At 48.5% G+C, this 17,620-nt stretch overlaps 1 protein-coding gene across 10 annotated transcripts in view; it reads left to right on the top strand.

The window, feature by feature from the left end:
• CADPS (calcium dependent secretion activator) overlaps positions 1 to 15,289 on the top strand; it is a 203,784-nt gene extending 188,495 nt beyond the window's left edge. For all 10 annotated transcript variants that reach the window (XM_058813144.1, XM_058813143.1, XM_058813147.1 and 7 more), the window contains 2 exons: positions 12,203 to 12,307; positions 14,013 to 15,289. In XM_058813144.1, coding sequence (XP_058669127.1) covers positions 12,203 to 12,307; positions 14,013 to 14,192 — 285 coding nt within the window. In that variant the 3' untranslated portion in view covers positions 14,193 to 15,289. The remainder of the gene's footprint in view (positions 1 to 12,202; positions 12,308 to 14,012) is intronic.
• Positions 15,290 to 17,620: the final 2,331 nt, after the last annotated feature.

The following is a 17,620-nucleotide window of genomic DNA, read 5'->3' as shown; positions in this document are numbered from 1 at the left end:
TGCTGGAGGTGTCCGTGTCCCAGCCGTGTGCTGGAGGTGTCCATGTCCCAGCCGTGTGCTGGAGGTGTCCGTGTCCCAGCCGTGTGCTGGAGGTGTCCGTGTCCCAGCCGGGTGCAGGAGGTGTCCATGTCCCAGCCGTGTGCTGGAGGTGTCCATGTCCCAGCTGTTTTCTGGAGGTGTCCGTGTCCCAGCCGTGTGCTGGAGGTGTCCGTGTCCCAGCCGGGTGCAGGAGGTGTCCATGTCCCAGCTGTTTTCTGGAGGTGTCCATGTCCCAGCCGGGTGCAGGAGGTGTCCGTGTCCCAGCCGTGTGCTGGAGGTGGCTGTGTCCCAGCCGGGTGCAGGAGGTGTCCATGTCCCAGCTGTTTTCTGGAGGTGTCCGTGTCCCAGCCGTGTGCTGGAGGTGTCCGTGTCCCAGCTGTTTTCTGGAGGTGTCCGTGTCCCAGCCGGGTGCAGGAGGTGTCTGTGTCCCAGCCGTGTGCTGGAGGTGTCTGTGTCCCAGCCGTGTGCTGGAGGTGTCCGTGTCCCAGCTGTTTTCTGGAGGTGTCCGTGTCCCAGCCGGGTGCAGGAGGTGTCCATGTCCCAGCCGTGTGCTGGAGGTGTCCGTGTCCCAGCTGTTTTCTGGAGGTGTCCGTGTCCCAGCCGGGTGCAGGAGGTGTCCATGTCCCAGCTGTTTTCTGGAGGTGTCCGTGTCCCAGCTGTTTTCTGGAGGTGTCCGTGTCCCAGCCGGGTGCAGGAGGTGTCCATGTCCCAGCCGTGTGCTGGAGGTGTCCGTGTCCCAGCCGTGTGCGGGGCCGTGGGAAGGGCCGGGATGTGCCGGTGCCCACAGGTGTGCGGGGCTGACCCCATCCCAGGGGCCGGGCTGTGCTCCCTCCCTGCGGGCCCCGCAAAGAGCCTTTACCCGAAGCAGCTCTCGGTGCAGGGCAGAGCCCCTGAGCTAACAATGACGAATTGTCTGATTTCCAGCAGCGCCTTCAATCCGTCTTTTCCTTTTCTCCCCCTGCATCCCGGCCGCACACAATTGCTGCTCAGCCCGCGGCAGCCAGCGGTGCGTGCCAGATTAGCCGTCCCAGGTCATTTTGTTTCTCTTGATCTGCGGCTCTTTCCTTTCCCGGTGCTCCCTTAAGCCTGGCCCTGCATGTATGATATCAGCGTTCAAAAATGCCTGCTGGGACTCGGGTGGAGAGTGCACTGCAGCCGGTGTTAACCCCAGGAAGGAGAGAGACCAGGGGAGCTGCTGCAATCAGGGCCCAGATGTACAGGCAGCCTCCAGCTACTTTTCTGGAATTTTCAGGCTATAAAAGAAGTAGATAAAGTTTATCAAGTCCCACTTCATGACAGCTTCTAATTTAAACTGATTACAAGTGTAATAAAAGTATTCTATAGTATGCACTGCTGTGCATCTTACTGAACAACTGTGCAGCCAGTTTTATCATCACTGCCTCACACTAACAGGGCTCTGGAATCAGGACAGAAAAATAGCAGTTGTGTGGATATTGTGTTTTACTAGGCTGCTTTATATAGAAAATCAGATTTTAACATGTCAACTTCATTTCTTTTTTGAAAAATGGAAATAAGCAGAGAATATTTTATAAGTTAAAAATGTATTTGAGAACAAGCATCCATACAGGAGTGGTTTTCTGTTTGTGCGCCTTTATAGGTTTTTATGCAGAAGCTCTTTCATTTAGGAAAAGAGAAGTCTGCAAATTCCTGCAAAGCAGCAGGTTTTTGGGGATTTAATTTGGCAGTCCCTAGCGAATGCTGTGCACTTTGCAGAGCTGTATCTGCAGTGAAGCAGAGAGAGCTCAGCACCCAGAGCCCACCTGGTGGTGTGCCCAGGCCCCCGCTCTGTGTGCAGGGATATGGGATGCTCCATGCCAGCACAGCCTGGAAAGGCAGGGCTTCCAGTTCAGGGCTTCATGTAGCCAGGACAGGCTGTGCCTGTTACCTAAAAGGGGCATTTTCTGGAGGTGTAATTCAGTGTATAAACAGGATTAGGACTGTCCAGTCTCAGAGAGGAAATGAGGCACCTGCTGAGGCACTTAGCCTGCAAACCTGACAGGTTTAAGCATGGGATGTCTCTGGTTTGAGGACATTGGGGATGGGAGAGAAGTTTGGGGTGGCAGCCTGCTTCCTTCTCAGATCACCGTGGGCACCAACTCCTGCACCCCCTGCCATGGAGCAGGAGTTTTTTGCAGGGGGGGTCTCCCCTGCAGTTTTCTCTGCCGGCTGCCCTCCATCCAGCCCTGACCAGCACACGGCCTGGCAGCTCTGCCCTCCTCAGAGCAGCAGCAGCACGTGGCTGGGATGGGTTCAGAGGTGATCTATGCATGGGCTGGCATTGGTATTCTCTGAGCAAACCCCAGCAGATTGGGAGCAGGACATCCCTGGCTGTAGGAAGAGAGGAGCCAGCAGTGCAGTTGCTTTTTCTGTGAGATTCTCCCCAGGGCAGAAGGGGAGTCATTGGCACATTCACCCATCACTCCTGCCGGGGATGTGAGTGTATGGCTCTTTGCTAAGCAGAGACTTTGGTGTCTGGCTAGCAGAGCAGACCACTCTGACATACGGCTGGGGGCCACCTGAATGAGTACAGGGCATCAGAGTTGTTCCTCCCCGCCGAAGGAGCAGCAGTGTTGCAGATCCCTTTCTGGCTGTGCCCCTGCTCTGGGAAGCCTTTGCCTGTGTGCTGAGAGTGCACAGATTGCCTGCAGAGCCACTGAGGGTCGGCACAGACAAACCTGCACCCTCTGTGGCGTGTGGAGTCACAGCTGACGGGACAAGTGCAGGTGTCACTGGTTGGTGCAGCACCGAGAGCAGGGGCTATTAGGGGTGAGCTTCTTGGGCACATGCGTTTGTTGGGGACCTTGGCCCCACCAACACAAAAGATATTGATCCCCCCTGGCCTCTCTGAAAATGAAGAAAATTTTGGATTAATAGCAGGGAGAAATTTGCAGCAAGAGCCATGCAGATTGGGCTGTGCCCCTCTGGAGATCAGGGAATTTGCGCAATCCCACCAGCACGGGCAGCACCCCGGGAGCCCCGGCCTCCTGCCATCAACACCTGTGGCACCGACCCGGCGGGTCCAAGCCGCAGGCAGTGAAGGGTGAGGCGGCAGCCTGAGCCCGCCCCGAGCTGAGCTCCTGAGCAGTGGGTGCTCCCAGGTGCCATATGTACTGCAAAGAGCGTGCGGCACTTCCCCGCGCCCGGCTCCGCGCTCGCTCCCAGCGCTCTTCCCTGCTGCAAGGCAGAGCTCTTGCGCGATTCAAAGTTGTTTTGTGGTTTATTTTTGGGAAGGGGGGGGGGGGAAAGAAATAATGTAATTCGGTGATGCCATTTGCATCCTAGACAGATGATGAGTTGCTCTGGCTAGCAGCTTAACCCTATTAGGCAACGTTAGGGACTGTGACTTTATTAAATAATAATACAAATTATTTTCATATCGAGACCCTTTGACTTTGTAACTTCCTCGTATTGGTACGTTGTCAACAAGAATGAGATTTCGTAGTTAAGGAATATAAAATAGAGTAAAAGGCATCCAGAATTCACAGCTCTGGGGTGGATGTTGAAGAACACGCTGTGTGTACTCACAGTGATAGCATTATAGTGGTACATAAAATACCAGGGAAAAAAAGTACTTTTGCTTCAGTAGTAGCTGTGAGTGTCACCTGGGAGACTCCAGACTTATTCTACGAGGCTTTGGTAGAACAAGGTCAAAATTTTATTAAAAAAAGAAAGACCCCAAGGTTTCAGGGGATCTTTATCGAATTGCTAGCACTTTGCCAGATCTCTAGAATTTAATGTGGAGTTTTATAGAGAGGCTTAGTTCTGAAGATGAGGGGCATGTTGCCTGCTGTGAGGAGCGCTCACCCAGAGCCCTGCTGAGCACAGCTAACAGGGACTTTGCTCACAGGGCTGAGGTGCAGACGTGGGGTGCCCAGTTTGGCAAAGGGGTCACGAATCCCAAACACTGACAGTTCCTAAATATACCAAGGCAAAGACCCTGCAGAGAAGTTAAATTAGCACACTGCAAACTGTCACCAGAGCTTAGATTTATTTTCTGAAAGATACTTTCCAAAGGGTCTGAATTTGGGGTGAATCACCTTTCTACCAGCAACCTGAGGGCTGCCTGAAGCCCTCCCAGTGCTCTGCTCTGAGGAGCTGCACCAACAGACCCACTTTTGATGTTGGCTTTTCATACCTAACTTAAAGAATTATGTGCCACAGAAAAGCTGCCTAATGACCGGACAGCGTTATTATCTGGCATGCAGCAGCGTAGCAGGACGATAACTATTTATTTACTTTTTGTGGATAATGTTCTGTTATTTTCTAGTCTTTGGCAATAGCAAGAGAGCATCTGATATATACAATATTGGTGTGTATCCAATTGTTTGTGAACATCCCAAGTTTTGAAACATGGTTGTGAGAGAGGAATATAAGCTTAAGCTTGAAAGGCTAAAAAGCAGAAAGCCCCACACGTAAATGCTATTATACACTTAATGAGGCAGGGTTTAAAAAAAAATCAGCCACACAAGTTGGTTTTATCAAAGAAAATGTATAAATAACAACCAGTGATTCAGAGTGCCTCACAAAGGGAAAAGCAGGGACGGGAAGCTAGCACTTCACTTGTGGCATTCAGATAATTCTATTTACTACACTAATCTTTTGGGCTTAGCAATTGACAATCAATATATTATTATCAACAAGCGTTAATGCAAACAAAAAGCTTCTATTTCTTTTTTTAACTGTGTTCCCCTAAGTCCCTTAAATTTAATTAAAACCAGACAGCTCTCCTTCTAGTACAAATTAGAGTTAAAATCATATTAAATATTTGTTCCACGAGAAAACAAAAGTGTCAGCTTGTGCTACCAGGTTTGGCTGTTTCTTTTTTCCTCCTTTTTTTTTTTTTTTTTTTTTTTTTTTTTTACACACAGAGGGGAAAAAAAAAATACCAGCTACTCAAAGTTAAAATAAAGTCTCTCTCCCTCCCTCCCCGTCTCCCAAGACTACTGTCTATAACATGTTGTTCCTTATAGAAAGTGGGATATGGTGGCATTTGCTTGATTAACTTGCTCGACAAAAGTGACAGCTGCTGTGGGTGCATGTAGCTAAGCTGCACAGCGCAGTTCCGCCTTTGTACATCTGTCAGCAAAAAAGGAGGAATAAAGAGTGAAAAGAGACAAATTGGTCCCAAAAGGCAATCCATTCAACTCAGGAGGTTTGCTCTATTCAAGCACTCGCTGGGAATCTCAAGTGCTAGGTAGCTTATTCAATTTCATTCATTCTTTAGAATGAGCCCTCAAGTGTTTAATTTCTTATTCTGTTGAATAAAAGGGGAGCTTTTTTTTTTTATTGGAAGCATTAATTGTAAGACTAGCTGATCAATGCCTGCAATATTAACTCATTGCTTATTTTATGGTTAGCTGTGTGCTCCGAGAGCCACAGCCGCTAAACTTATTTCTGTAACGTGGGCAGTGTCACACCAATTTCTGTGCTTCGGGAAAACCTGGGCACTCACAGCAAGGTTGTTCTCAGTGCCCTGAGCCCTGTGCCTTGCCCAGCTTGGGGGAATGGCCCAAATCCTTGGCAGGTGTAAATCGAAAGAGCCTCTGGGTCATTATTGGTGCCACCCATGGCTGCGGCCAGGACGCGGCCGAGCCAGATGCTCTGTGCCTGGGGCTCGGCCCTGAGCCCCTGCAGCCTTGGCCCTCTGTGCTGCAGGAGGTTTTGCAGCTCCAAATGCTGAGCTGCCTTTGGGTGGTTCTCTGGTCCCCAGCGAAGGGCAGGGCAGGGGAGCCCTTCTGCAGGGCTCTGTGTAACACCCAGAGCACAGGATGGGTTTTGTTGAGTAGAGCAAGGAAAGCTGATGAGAGGATGGGATGGGGTTTGCTGCATGAACAGGTCTCTGTTTGCCCTCCAGAAAAATGTATGCTTGAGGGGAGAGCTGTGCCTCTTCCTTCTTCATTGTGTGGCAGAAGGTCCATCTCAGTCTCCTCATTGACACTGGGGACCAGAATGGTGTTTGTGCTTGAGTGCCTGTGGCTTTTCATCCTCCTCCTCCTCCAGAGCCACTGCCACATGTCTTAACTCAAGCTTTTCAGACACTTGTGTCACCAAGGCCCTGTCCCTGCTCTATCCCCACTCTCCCAGCCTGGGGCACAGCACATCTGCTGCAGCAACACAAAACTCACATTTCCAGAACAACCTGAAAAACAGCTGGGCTCAGCTCTGCCAGGACCTTGCTAGCAGTGCTTGGGAGCAGGGCAAGAGTCACTGCCCTCATCCACACCCAGCATCCCAGCAGAGCTGGCCATTGGAAAAAGGATTGCATAAGCTGCTCTGTGTATTCATGCTGGGAACTTCTCTTTATTTCTGATAGACAGGAGTAGGAACTACATTGGCTCTGAGGCCCCATGCTTTGGGCTTGCCACCTTGACCAAATTTTTGGAGCAGCAATGACTGCCTGGAACCAAGAGCAAAAGAAACATTGAAGGTAGTGAGGAACACTTTGGTGGGCACAGAAGACTGACTGGACAAGAATGATCCTTCCATGACTGCCATAGGGAGATCTGGGCTTTGGGTTGCAGGGCTGCAGGCAGTTCTGGTGTGCACACCTGGCTGTGCTGCTGGGCACACTGAGAGTGCAGGAAGGGACACGGTGCCTGGGGCTGGCAGGCTGCTCCTGGAGAGTTCTGCTCCCACACCAGTCCCCTCCAGCACTGGCAGCTGTGTGCACAGGGCTGGTCCCCAGGCAGTGTGTGCCTGCACTGCTGGGGCTGCATCCCTCCCTTCCCGTGGAGATGGCACCTGCTCAGGGGAGGTGGCTGCCATGAATACTCGTGACAACACCAAATACCCAGTTTGATCTCAGGGCCATCACAGCCCCACTCTGCCTTCCCCCAGCTGAGCTTCTGGCCTGTTGGACAGGGATGGGCAAATACAAGAAACAAAGAGTTGGTAATTATTTTTTTTTCCTGACTGATAAATCACTTTGAGCTGTTGCCTGAGAGCAGGTTCAGTTTTCCTTTGGGAAGTAAAACTCACAGCCAGCCTTTTCCTCTCTCCCTTCCCACCTCTGTGGCCCCTCACTTCGTGCTGGCCGGCTCAGGGATGCTGTGGTGGCGTCCGCCCAGCATCCAGTTCCTCATCTTTGAAACACCTTGAATTCAAGGGTTCATTTCAAAGCTGCCTTTCAGCATTTCAAAACAAGCCCATGTCCTGGACAAAGAGAGGGAGCCAGCCAGCATTGGGAGCCTCTTTGTGCTGTGTGTGTCACAGTTTTAAATAGATTTGCCCTGCTTGGATTGGTTCTGGTTGGAAAGCGAGTACTGAAATGAGAGGTCATAGGGGAGAGTTACTATGGTAATTGAGTAGTATCACCAGTAGTTTTGCTCTTATGAGCATTAAAGCACATAATAATAGACAAACAACAGTGGTTAAAGCAAGCAGGTAGGATTACTATGTTCTTTTGTCAGAAGTATATAATGTCTTGTAGTCAGTTTTAAAGACTTCTCAACCCCAAATCCACCCAGCAGTCACCTGCTGAGTAATTTTGTGTGCCTAATCTCTAGCCCTTAACTACAAGCTTTCTGCTAATTTGAGGCAAATGGGTATTTTTGACACTAAATAGGGCAGTAAAGAATCCCTGACCTAGAAAAACTCCGTTCCAAGGCACTGAGAGCAGAAAAATATTCTTTCAGCATCCTTGTGAGACCTTTGGAATGACATAAAATAGCTTTGACTAAACTGTGCTGCAGCCTTCGATTAATGGTTTGCAGAAACTTGCTGAACATCCCTACTACAACTTCCCCCATAAAACTTGTCACTTCAGATTGCCATCAGCCACCACAACAATAATCATTTCATGCCTATTGCTAATTGCAAGCACAGCTGAGGCTCAGCAGGGTGCTCTTGCACAGTCCCAGGCCTTTATACCAGCCTCAATCTGTTGTATGGCACTTGTTCACACACAAAAAAACTACCAGTAAAGGCAGAAAGAGGCAGAGTCACAGGTTCCTTGTAATCCCTCTGCTACCCTGCTGACAACCCAGCCCTATAAGCATTCCTGGTTTTGTCCCACTCTTTACAAAAGCTGAAGTGACCTTAAGCTACTAGTATGTAAGCTTTTGAATGAAGAATACAGCTCCTTCAGGTGCCTTAAGAAGCAGTGTTGCATCTGGCTTACGAGATTCTGTTTGCAGCACTCCTGGGGAGAGCTGTGGCTTCCTGTAACATGTAAAATATGAGTGTGAACTCAAGGTTCATGGCAAGGAACAGGAGGTCATGCTTCCATTCAGCTCACACCAAAGAGAACGGGGCTTTGCAGATGTTCCTGGGTGTGTGTAATGACACCACCTCCCAGAAAGCACAGGAGCCCAGCACAGGGCTGGGTTTTGATAAAATGTGCCACATTCAGTGTGCTACTTGCAGATTTATTCATACCAATTTCTACAATTTATGTATTCAGAGACAAACTTGCTATTTCAGGAACTTATTGATCATGTTTTTACATTCAAAAAAAAAAAAAAAAAAAAAAAGAAGGCAGAGGGCTGGGGAACAAGGGAACAAGTAAGCTTATTGCTCAGGCTGGTTGGGGTGTTGGATGGGCAGCCATAGAAGTGCAGCTTTTGTAATGCTCCAGCTCCTGTAATGCCATCCTGGTGCATCCCAGCTGGCCCATGGCCCCCCACATCCCCCCAGCAATGAGAGCTGCTCTGAAAGACAGGAAAACAGGAAAACAAACCTGAAAGAGGGATTGAATTCCTGTCTGTACAAATAGAGCACCTACTTGCAGTGGCTGGGCTCTGGCAGTGTCTGCATTTCCTCTGCTGGGGCTGGCTCATGGTGTGCAGCCATGGGGCTGTGGTTTGCCTCTGCCAGGGCCCTGTGCCCCTCCCTGCTGGAGGAGTGGTACCCACCATGCATCCCTGGGGATGCAGGCTCCACAGCCTGTCCTCACCCTGTGCCCCCAGACTGAGTGTAAATTGTCCCCTAGGTGAGGGACAGGGATGCCAGCAGCACCAGTAATGTGTGTGTACTACAGTGAGTTACACGTGGGGTTTTGTCCACAGCCTGGACCATCAGGGGAATCTGTTCATTCTTTACAACCAGGCATGAGGAGATTTTTGCAGAAAATATATTTATGATATTTACTTTGGTGTGCCAATGAAATGTGCCTGAAATGTGTTGCAAGCCCCTTGTCAGAGCCCAAAGTTCAGTATTTGCGCTGTGGCCTGTGCACCTTGTCTTTGGGGACAAGCCATGAGGCTGGAGCTGGATCCCAGAGGGGACCCTGTGTCCCCAGCATGAAGCCCACTGCCCCTGAGGGCATAGCAGACCCCCTTGGGGACAGCAAGGTGGCCAGTGTCCCCACAGGACCGCTCTGTGCTCTTTTGTCTGAGGTGAATACGTTTCTGTTTGGGAGCATTTGGCTTTTTTGTTGTTTTTTTAATAATATAGTCATATGCAAATGTTATCTTCTTTGGTAGGTTAGTCATGAATCAGAGGGCTTATGCGTCTTATAGCACATCAACACTAGCGAGAGCTAAAGGGAACATTTAATTTATGGGCTAACTTATTTTTATGAATATGCAGGGCTGAAATTCAGCAGTTGGTGTGTGCTCTATGAAGTGACGTGACGGTTTTGTGTATCAAGATCAATGAATTAGACTTTGTCTTTTCCTCATAAAGCAGAAAGTCTTGGGAGTGAGTTGGCTTTGAGAGAGAGAGCTCCTTTCATGCCGCCGAGCGCTGAGCCCTTGTCAGCCGCCGCGCGAGAGGAGAGGGCTGCAATTCACATTTGCTTCCAAGGAGTTTGCGTCTCCCCAGAACCCAGAGTGTTTGAAGAGCCCTCCAGAAACACAGAAAAGCATTTCATTTGGCTTGCTCAGAAGGTCTCACAGCAGCAAAGTCACCTTGCCAATACCCTGCGGGCAGAGGTTATAATTTCTGTTTGGGATCACATTGCCCTGTGGGCGTGTGTGGCGTGGGACAGACAGAAATGGCAGGACCTGCCCCTGCCAGGGACTTCTCATCTCGTGTGGAGTTGACACAAACACCCAGCAGATCGCTCTGTGGAAGCTGGGAGGCGGCAGGGGAAGGGAGGGGGTGTGTGTGTAACACATGGTTGTGCCCTTACCTCTGGGGGCTCTCATCTGAAGAGGTGGCAGAAGGGGAAGGAGGTGTTTGGCTGACCTGGGCATCCATGTGCTAGCACAGCCCTGGGTCACAGCTAGTGTCACCCAAGAGCATGACTCAGTTAAGCACTGATTGCAGAAAAGCAGCTTTATGAACATTAACAGTTTCTCTGTTTTGTCCACGTGGGTCTGCAGCATTTCCTGGGAGCCCAGGCAGATCCCCCAGTGGCAGCACTTGCTCTGTGCCCCCCAACCACCAGCTGGCTGTTGGCTGCCCTGGGACCCTCAGGGGGTATCCAGGGACACTCTGACTTCTCAGACCAGTCTGAGGCATTGGGAGGTATGAAGCCCCACCAGACCTTCATGTCTCCTGTGCTCATCAGGTCCACACCAGCTGCCCAGCTCACTTCACTCACTGTTCAGCCCCAGTCTGATGCCAGCACCTCAGGTGACAGCTGAGAGCTCCTGCTTGCCAGTCTCAATTAGTCTCAACCAAGCTCTTGCCAGCTTTCTGTCCTGGAGAGGAAGGGTCAGCAGAACCTCTGCCACAAGTTACACAAGGTGTAAGCATTGAGCATGAGGTCACCACATGCCATTTCTTCGGTGGCTCTTTCATCTCTTTATTTCCTCCATGTTTTAAAGAGGTGGTGTAGAAATTAAAGTAGAGGAGCATCATTTGAGCTGGGGGGAAAACTTCCCTGTGCAGCTCCTGGGTGTGCTGCCACTCAGCTCAGAGATGGATATTGAGCACACATTTTTGTGGTGCAGGGCTGGTTTAGCTTAGACTCATTTGTTTGCTTTGGTGAGCCTCATGCCACCTTGTGGGTGCCAGTGTCAAAGGATGGAGGGAAGCAAATCACTGGCAAGTTTTGCAGTTACAGAATATTCAGTTCTCTCCATTCCCCTGCTGCACCAGCAGCAGGAAAGGGCATGTTCTGTGTGAGAGACCCCAGCCCGAGGGGGCACTGAGGGGGGCACCAAGACCTGACTTGGACTGGTGCAAAGTTTCAGGCTCCTTGGGAGGCAGCTGCATCCCAGACTATGGATGGTGCTCTGTCAGGATCTTCATAAACTGGTATGGTGGAATTTCTTTAGTATTTTAGCTGGTTCTAGATTAATTGCAGCTGGTCTGCAGTATGGGTTTTGATCTCTGTGGGTAAGAGAGGTCACAAGAAGGGTGCAGCTGTGCATACAGAGGTGTGATGGGTTTTTACCTGCTTTGTAACCACCCCTTGTGCTGAGCACCTTGGGGAGGTTTTGTGGCTCCCCACCCACCCCCCAGCCCCTCCTTTTCCTCCTCTTGAGGGCTCACTGCTCATCTGTGGGCATCAGACGCGCCACAGCCCACCAGAGCTGTCCTGCACTGCAGGCTGCTGCCACACTGCTGCGAGCCTTTTGCACTGACAACAGCACAATTTCAGCCCCTGGAGGGGCCCTGTGAGTTCAGCAGCTTGAAACAAGCTGATTTCTTTTCTGCTTTTCCATCTCTCATAACTGTGAGGATGAAACCAAAGCACTTCCCAGACAGCCTGGGCAGGCACCCACCCATAGGTGCTTACACCAGCATCCTTCCCCCAGCCAAACCTTGCCCTGCATGAGCCTCCCCTGTGCTCACCCTCGGGGTCCCAGACCCATCCTGTGGCTGTTTATGATTGAATTTGAAGATGGTAAGTAACCTGAGTGTGGGACCAACATCCTTAAAGGCAGGACTGTGTTCTCACTGTGGGGGAAACAGGTTAAAACATGGCTCGAACCAAACACAGATCACTGCTGGCAAGTGCCATCAATGGCAAAATCAGATTACAAGGCACTACTGGTGGCCTTTACCCTCCTAATAAGTTTATTTTGTTGTTATTGTTGTTAAAATTTAAAAGCCCATGCATGGAAATTCTGCGTAAGAGCAGATGCCAGTGTCCCCTGTCAGTCTGTGTCCCCCCATGAGCAGGCTGGCAGGAGGGTGTGAGGGTCAGGGGTGGCTGTGAGGGTCAGGGGTGGCTGTGAGGGGGTGCTGGGGGCACAGGTGTCGCTCAGAGCCCCGTGTGGGTGCTGGAGAAGCCGTGTCTCTCTTGCAGCAATGGTACACCAGCTCCATGAGTGTTGTGTGCACTTGGCTGACAGACCGCATGGACCTGCAGCTCCACATCTACCAGCTGAAAACCCTCATCAGGATAGTCAAGGTAAGCACCCAGCGTGTTCCCAGTGCCCCTCGCTGTCTGGAGGAGCCTTTGTGTGCTCCTGCATGTGTGTGGCACGTGCTCTGTCACTGCAGATAAATGAAGGATTCATTAATATTCTTTTAAAGAATTAAGATAGCTCTGTCTATGGCAGGTAGCACTGGATAAACAGGAACTTTAAATGCAGAGAGATATAAAATACAGGTGTGCAAATAAGAACAAATTTATTGCATTAAAAACAAAAACCAAACTCTCTTGTTATTTGACCTTACCTGTACAGTAAGTGCACCAAAATTAGCCTTTTTGTGGACAAATTCACTGAGCACAAATTGACTGATCACACCTGTGAGCTCTGGTGTTAAAATGGGTTAAATCAACCCAAAAGTTTTTAACGCTGTTTTGCTGGAAACATTTAAGCCCAACTTTGGCTCATGATTATTGTCAGAATGCAAATGAGATTGTTCTCATAGTTAATTGAAGTTGTTTCTTTTACAATGGATGTATATAATCAACTCTAAGAGATCACAAAGGTGAGATAACATACCCTGAAAGTAGCATTTTTTTTCTTTAAGTGCACGTGTATGTGTATATCTGTGTGTGTGTGTGCCTTGGACTAATGATAATTATTTCAGTGTGAAATCACAGTGGTTTACATGAAATAATAAGATCACAGAAGGGGGTAAATATATTTTTGATCATTTTAGGTTCTATCTAATGCTTTTTGGTCTAGTATTTTATAATGTTTATGGTCTTGTGTGCAGTGAACACATTGAAGGGATGAATAAATTAAAACTGAGATGTATTAAATGTGCTTTTCATAACTGAAAACAACAGGCACAGACAGATTATTCCTACTTGTCAGCTAGCTGAGGAAAGCTTTTTTTCCTTGTGCTTTATTTATACCAATATTACATTCAGAAGCAGCTATAACAAACCCAAGGACTTTCTGAAATAGCAGAACAGTAAATAGTTTCTATGCAGAGCACAGAACAGAATTAAATGAACAACGAGGCCAGAGTTTTAGCTCACAGAGTTGAGAAGGTTTTAAGCATAAATTCAAATAAGAGATATTAATTGTAATAATAAGGGAAGTATGGGGAATCAAGGAAATACAATTCCAGATTGAGGTGAAGAAAGGGAGATTTAAGAAACATGTGCCCCATGCTTATATTTATACCTCAATAATTTCGTCCAGTGTCCTGGACTTAGTTTATTTAATCCTTATACTGTAGGTAGGATTGTTTAATATGGAGCATTCCAGGAATGTGTAATCATGTCTGTGGGTGCAGGGGATAAGCATCCTGCTGCCTGAAGAGAAATGACTGACATTAGAGGCAGGATGAACACATCCAGGAGCCAGGGAAGTCAGGTGGAGCAGAGCCCTTACATTGCTTCGATGTCTTTTTAGACACAGCCCCCCTATGCAAAACAGTGCTGGTCTGAAGCTGCCCAGCCCACAAAGGCAGGGCTGGAGTCACAGAGCTGCAATTTGTTGCCCAAGGCACCCTAAGGGAGGGTGCAGTGGCCAGCAGAGATGCTGCTGTGGCCTCTGCGCTTCCCAGGCGATGCAGAATGTCCCCAGGGCTGGGGTTTCCCTGGTATCCCAGCCTCTCCCATTATTGGCCCCAAACCCCCAGCACTGGGCACAGGCTGACTCCTGCAGGGGAGCCGGTGTTGGCCCTGACCTCTCCCTGTGTCTGTGCTGTAGAAAACGTACCGAGATTTCCGATTGCAAGGCGTGCTGGACTCCACCCTGAACAGCAAAACCTACGAGACCATCCGGAACCGGCTGACAGTGGAGGAGGCCACGGCGTCCGTCAGCGAGGGCGGGGGGCTCCAGGGCATCACCATGAAGGACAGCGATGAGGAGGATGAGGAGGATGACTAGGGCAGCTGGGGGTCGCCTGGTATCCGTGCATGTACCTCGTCTGTAACTCAGTTAGCCACATTAGGAATTTTTATGTCAGCTCTAAATGCCCATGAGAAGTTTACCAATACAAATGCCATGTTAGCTGTGTGGTAATAAGATTAGCACCTCTCTTTGATTCATCAGTTTCCTAATTTCATATCTATATGTTCATAAGCAATATGGAGCACCATTGTTTAATACTGTTAATGGAAAAACTACATAGAAAACATCCTAGGTGTGTCCCTGTTATTAAAGTTTAAACAATGCTTCATTAATGTACTGTATATACATTGATGGTAAATTGTTGTGAAGATGAGTGACTCGAGTCCTTTCATTTCTTTCTCTTCTGTGGATGCCAACTGCTTAAAATTAATTAAAAAAAAACAGCTTTGTTTTTAAAAGAAAAACCAGGCAATTACAAATGATTTTTTTGTTCTCTCTCTGTTCATTTAAAAACCAGAAAACAAACAAACCCAGACAGCCGTTTGAATCATTCTGCATCCTTGTTAAAGTACCAGGCTCTTCCCTTCAATATGCAGTTAACTCCATAGAGACTACATCCCAGAGGATTAGTCATTCTAATTGCCACACCAGATTAATCCTATCATTATGGATATATCATGCCACATTACAAGTCCAAAGCAGTTGTTTTATGTTGACGTTTGCTCCTCTAAATGTTACATTTTTGTTTAAATTTCAAATAACCATGTATGTACAAAGACAACTTTAATTACAATCTTAGACTCTACAAATGTGTTTATAATAATATATTGAATATTTATTTCGGTAGATTGTAACCATAATTTACAATTCCTCTGTTTCACAATGGTTTTTATATATGTCATGTACATTGCATTTTGACCAGTAACTGCATGTCCATCAGTTCCTTCTCCAGAGCTTTTACTTTCTGTGTAAAATAGTGATCCATCTTGCTTTTTTTGCCTTATACAAGCCGACAGTTGTAAAAGTGTGAGAACTGTGGCTTCTCAATAAATAACTATTCAGATGTCCTAATAATAAATTATGGAGTCTTTTTATGTCTGCCTTAGAAAAAATACCAAACTAAGCTGAGATGTAAGAGCCCCAACCTCACAGAATAAAGGCATTTTCTTTTCTCATGGGTGTTCTTTAGTTTATTAATTAAGAAGATGGTTTCCTGATTTGCTCCCCAAGGTCAGGATTGGGAGCACACTGTCTGTTCCCCAGGTACAAGGGCATTTCTGCTATGACCACCACAGCTGTCTCCACCATTATCTGCACTCTGTGTCCTGTGATTTGTCCCTCGACATCTAATTGATGTCTGCTCTGGTTCAGCCCCTGTTATTATTTGGCCATCAGCCTTACCCAACACTTACCCTCCTTCAAAAGGCCCCAGTTTGTATTTTAACTTCTCCCAAAGCAGCCTTAGTGCAGCAGGGCAGAGGCAAACCCTAAGTTGAAATGAAATAGAAGTCTGGTTTGATGGAACACATGTTTAATGGGAGCACACTTGAACTGGCTGCCCAGGGAGGTCATGGATACCCCATCTCTGAAAATGTTCATCGTCAGGGGCTCTGAGCAGCCTGGTCTAGTGGAAGGTGTCCCTGCCCATGGAGGGGGGTTGGAAGCAGATCATCTTTAAGGTCCTTTCCAACCCAATCAATTTTGTAATTCTCTGTTACACTGAGAGTTTTCTGAGAGGTTTTGCAGTCCCTCCCTCCCGTGAGCTGATTCACACCAGAACTGGTTCCTGCTAGCCCAGGTCTCAGTAATTTGAGAGAGCAGCAGAAGAACTGGTGTGCTTTACCCCCAAACACAACAACCTGTGGCCAGCCTGGGGAACCAGGACAAATCCCTCACAAATAAAAGACGGGCAAATGGAAAAATGTCCTTCCTGGATGAGCCTTCCTGACATAATGAACAACTAAACCATCTTCCAGAGCCCAAAAAACATGAGACCCACCCTGGACATATGGGAGGAGATTGGACCTCTGGAACTGCCTGTGAAGGGGATGTTGAGTCCTGGACTGGGCTGGGATAGTTATGGAGCCTGGAGCATACTCATCTGCAGTGCTGGATTTTTGGGTCCCTTCCCTCTGTGTCAGTTCAGCATCTGCTGTGGAGGTGCTGAGCAGCCCCACCTGCATGGCCACACCCCACACCTTCAGCATCCACCTTTCCCAGGTGCCTGGGAGCACCATCCCCTTGGAACAGGGGCATTAGCAGGGGCTTCACTTAAGGAGTGGGTGGTGGATGTGCACATTTAGCACCATTGACATGTTGAGAAGCCATCTGATGCACCAGAATAGACTAATTTTGAGCCCTGACTGTAGCCCAGCAGAGTTGATACTTGTCTTGCTCTGTGCTGCTGGTAGAGGGAAGCATTGCCAGAAAAAGCTACTTCTGAGGACTTAGGCAGGAATTTGGCTTTGTGACCACAGACACAGGAAGCTTTTTCCTCTCTTACCCATCTTTATAGTGCAACTACTTGGCCCTGAGTCCTCGGAGGAGCTGGGGTAATAATTGAGTATTTAAGTCATACTCAGTCTACAAAAACCTGTTCAGATGCCTCTGCAGGTCTGTCACGGGCATGCACACAAAAAATATCAATTCCTTGACCTCATTATGCTTGGAGCCTTCAATCCCACCCTGAAGCCCTCCCAGGACTTCCCCGTTAAAGCAAGTCTCACAAGATCTAAAGCAAGGAACAAACTGCAAGCACCACCTGGTCCTTTCTAGGGGGTTGAGACCCCCTTGAGACCCACACAAATACTGCTGCACACATGAGTTCATGCCCTCTTTATCCTCTCCCTTAGATGCCTTTTGTGAAGGACAGCAGCTCCAAGAGGAAGCCCTAGGAAAGCCTTACTGGGGTGGTCACCAGGCTGGTAGCAAAGAGCACTGAAGGACATGGAAATTTATAGCTCTGCTGGCAGTCAGGCAGAGCAGAGCTGGAGAAACAGCTTGATTCTGCTCTGGAAATGTCTCCCTTTTTTTTTTTTTTTTTTAAACACAAAATATTTATTGGATAAAAACACAGCCCACTTCCACCTGCCACCTTTCAAAATAGTGAGCCCTGCTCAGTTTTTTGAATGAGAGAGTGTGGGTGCAGCCTTGAGGAGATGCTCCCTGGCTGTGCATTGCTAGCACACGTCGGTACCTCCCTAAAGCAGCAGTGATTGGACACCCTCAGCTGAGTGCCTCTGTCATGAGCAGTGACCCCATGGCCTGTGACAGCTTTTTGTGACCCCAAACCCCAAAAAGGCACCCCAGAAATTCCACAGCCCTGAGGCTTGACCACAGAACAGGGAAGCATTAGCCAGCTCACTGTTTTTAAGACATTTGGACCCAAAAGATGAGCTTCAAGGTTATGTACTTTAGTGTAAGCAGGGAGAAGATCTTACAGCATTGCTGCAAAGCAGGATTGA

This window comes from Ammospiza caudacuta, chromosome 12 (genome assembly GCF_027887145.1).
Source record: "Ammospiza caudacuta isolate bAmmCau1 chromosome 12, bAmmCau1.pri, whole genome shotgun sequence".
Classification (NCBI taxonomy): domain Eukaryota; kingdom Metazoa; phylum Chordata; class Aves; order Passeriformes; family Passerellidae; genus Ammospiza; species Ammospiza caudacuta.
The sequence above is the reverse complement of the archived record's forward strand: the minus strand, read 5'-3'. Positions and strand labels throughout refer to the sequence as shown.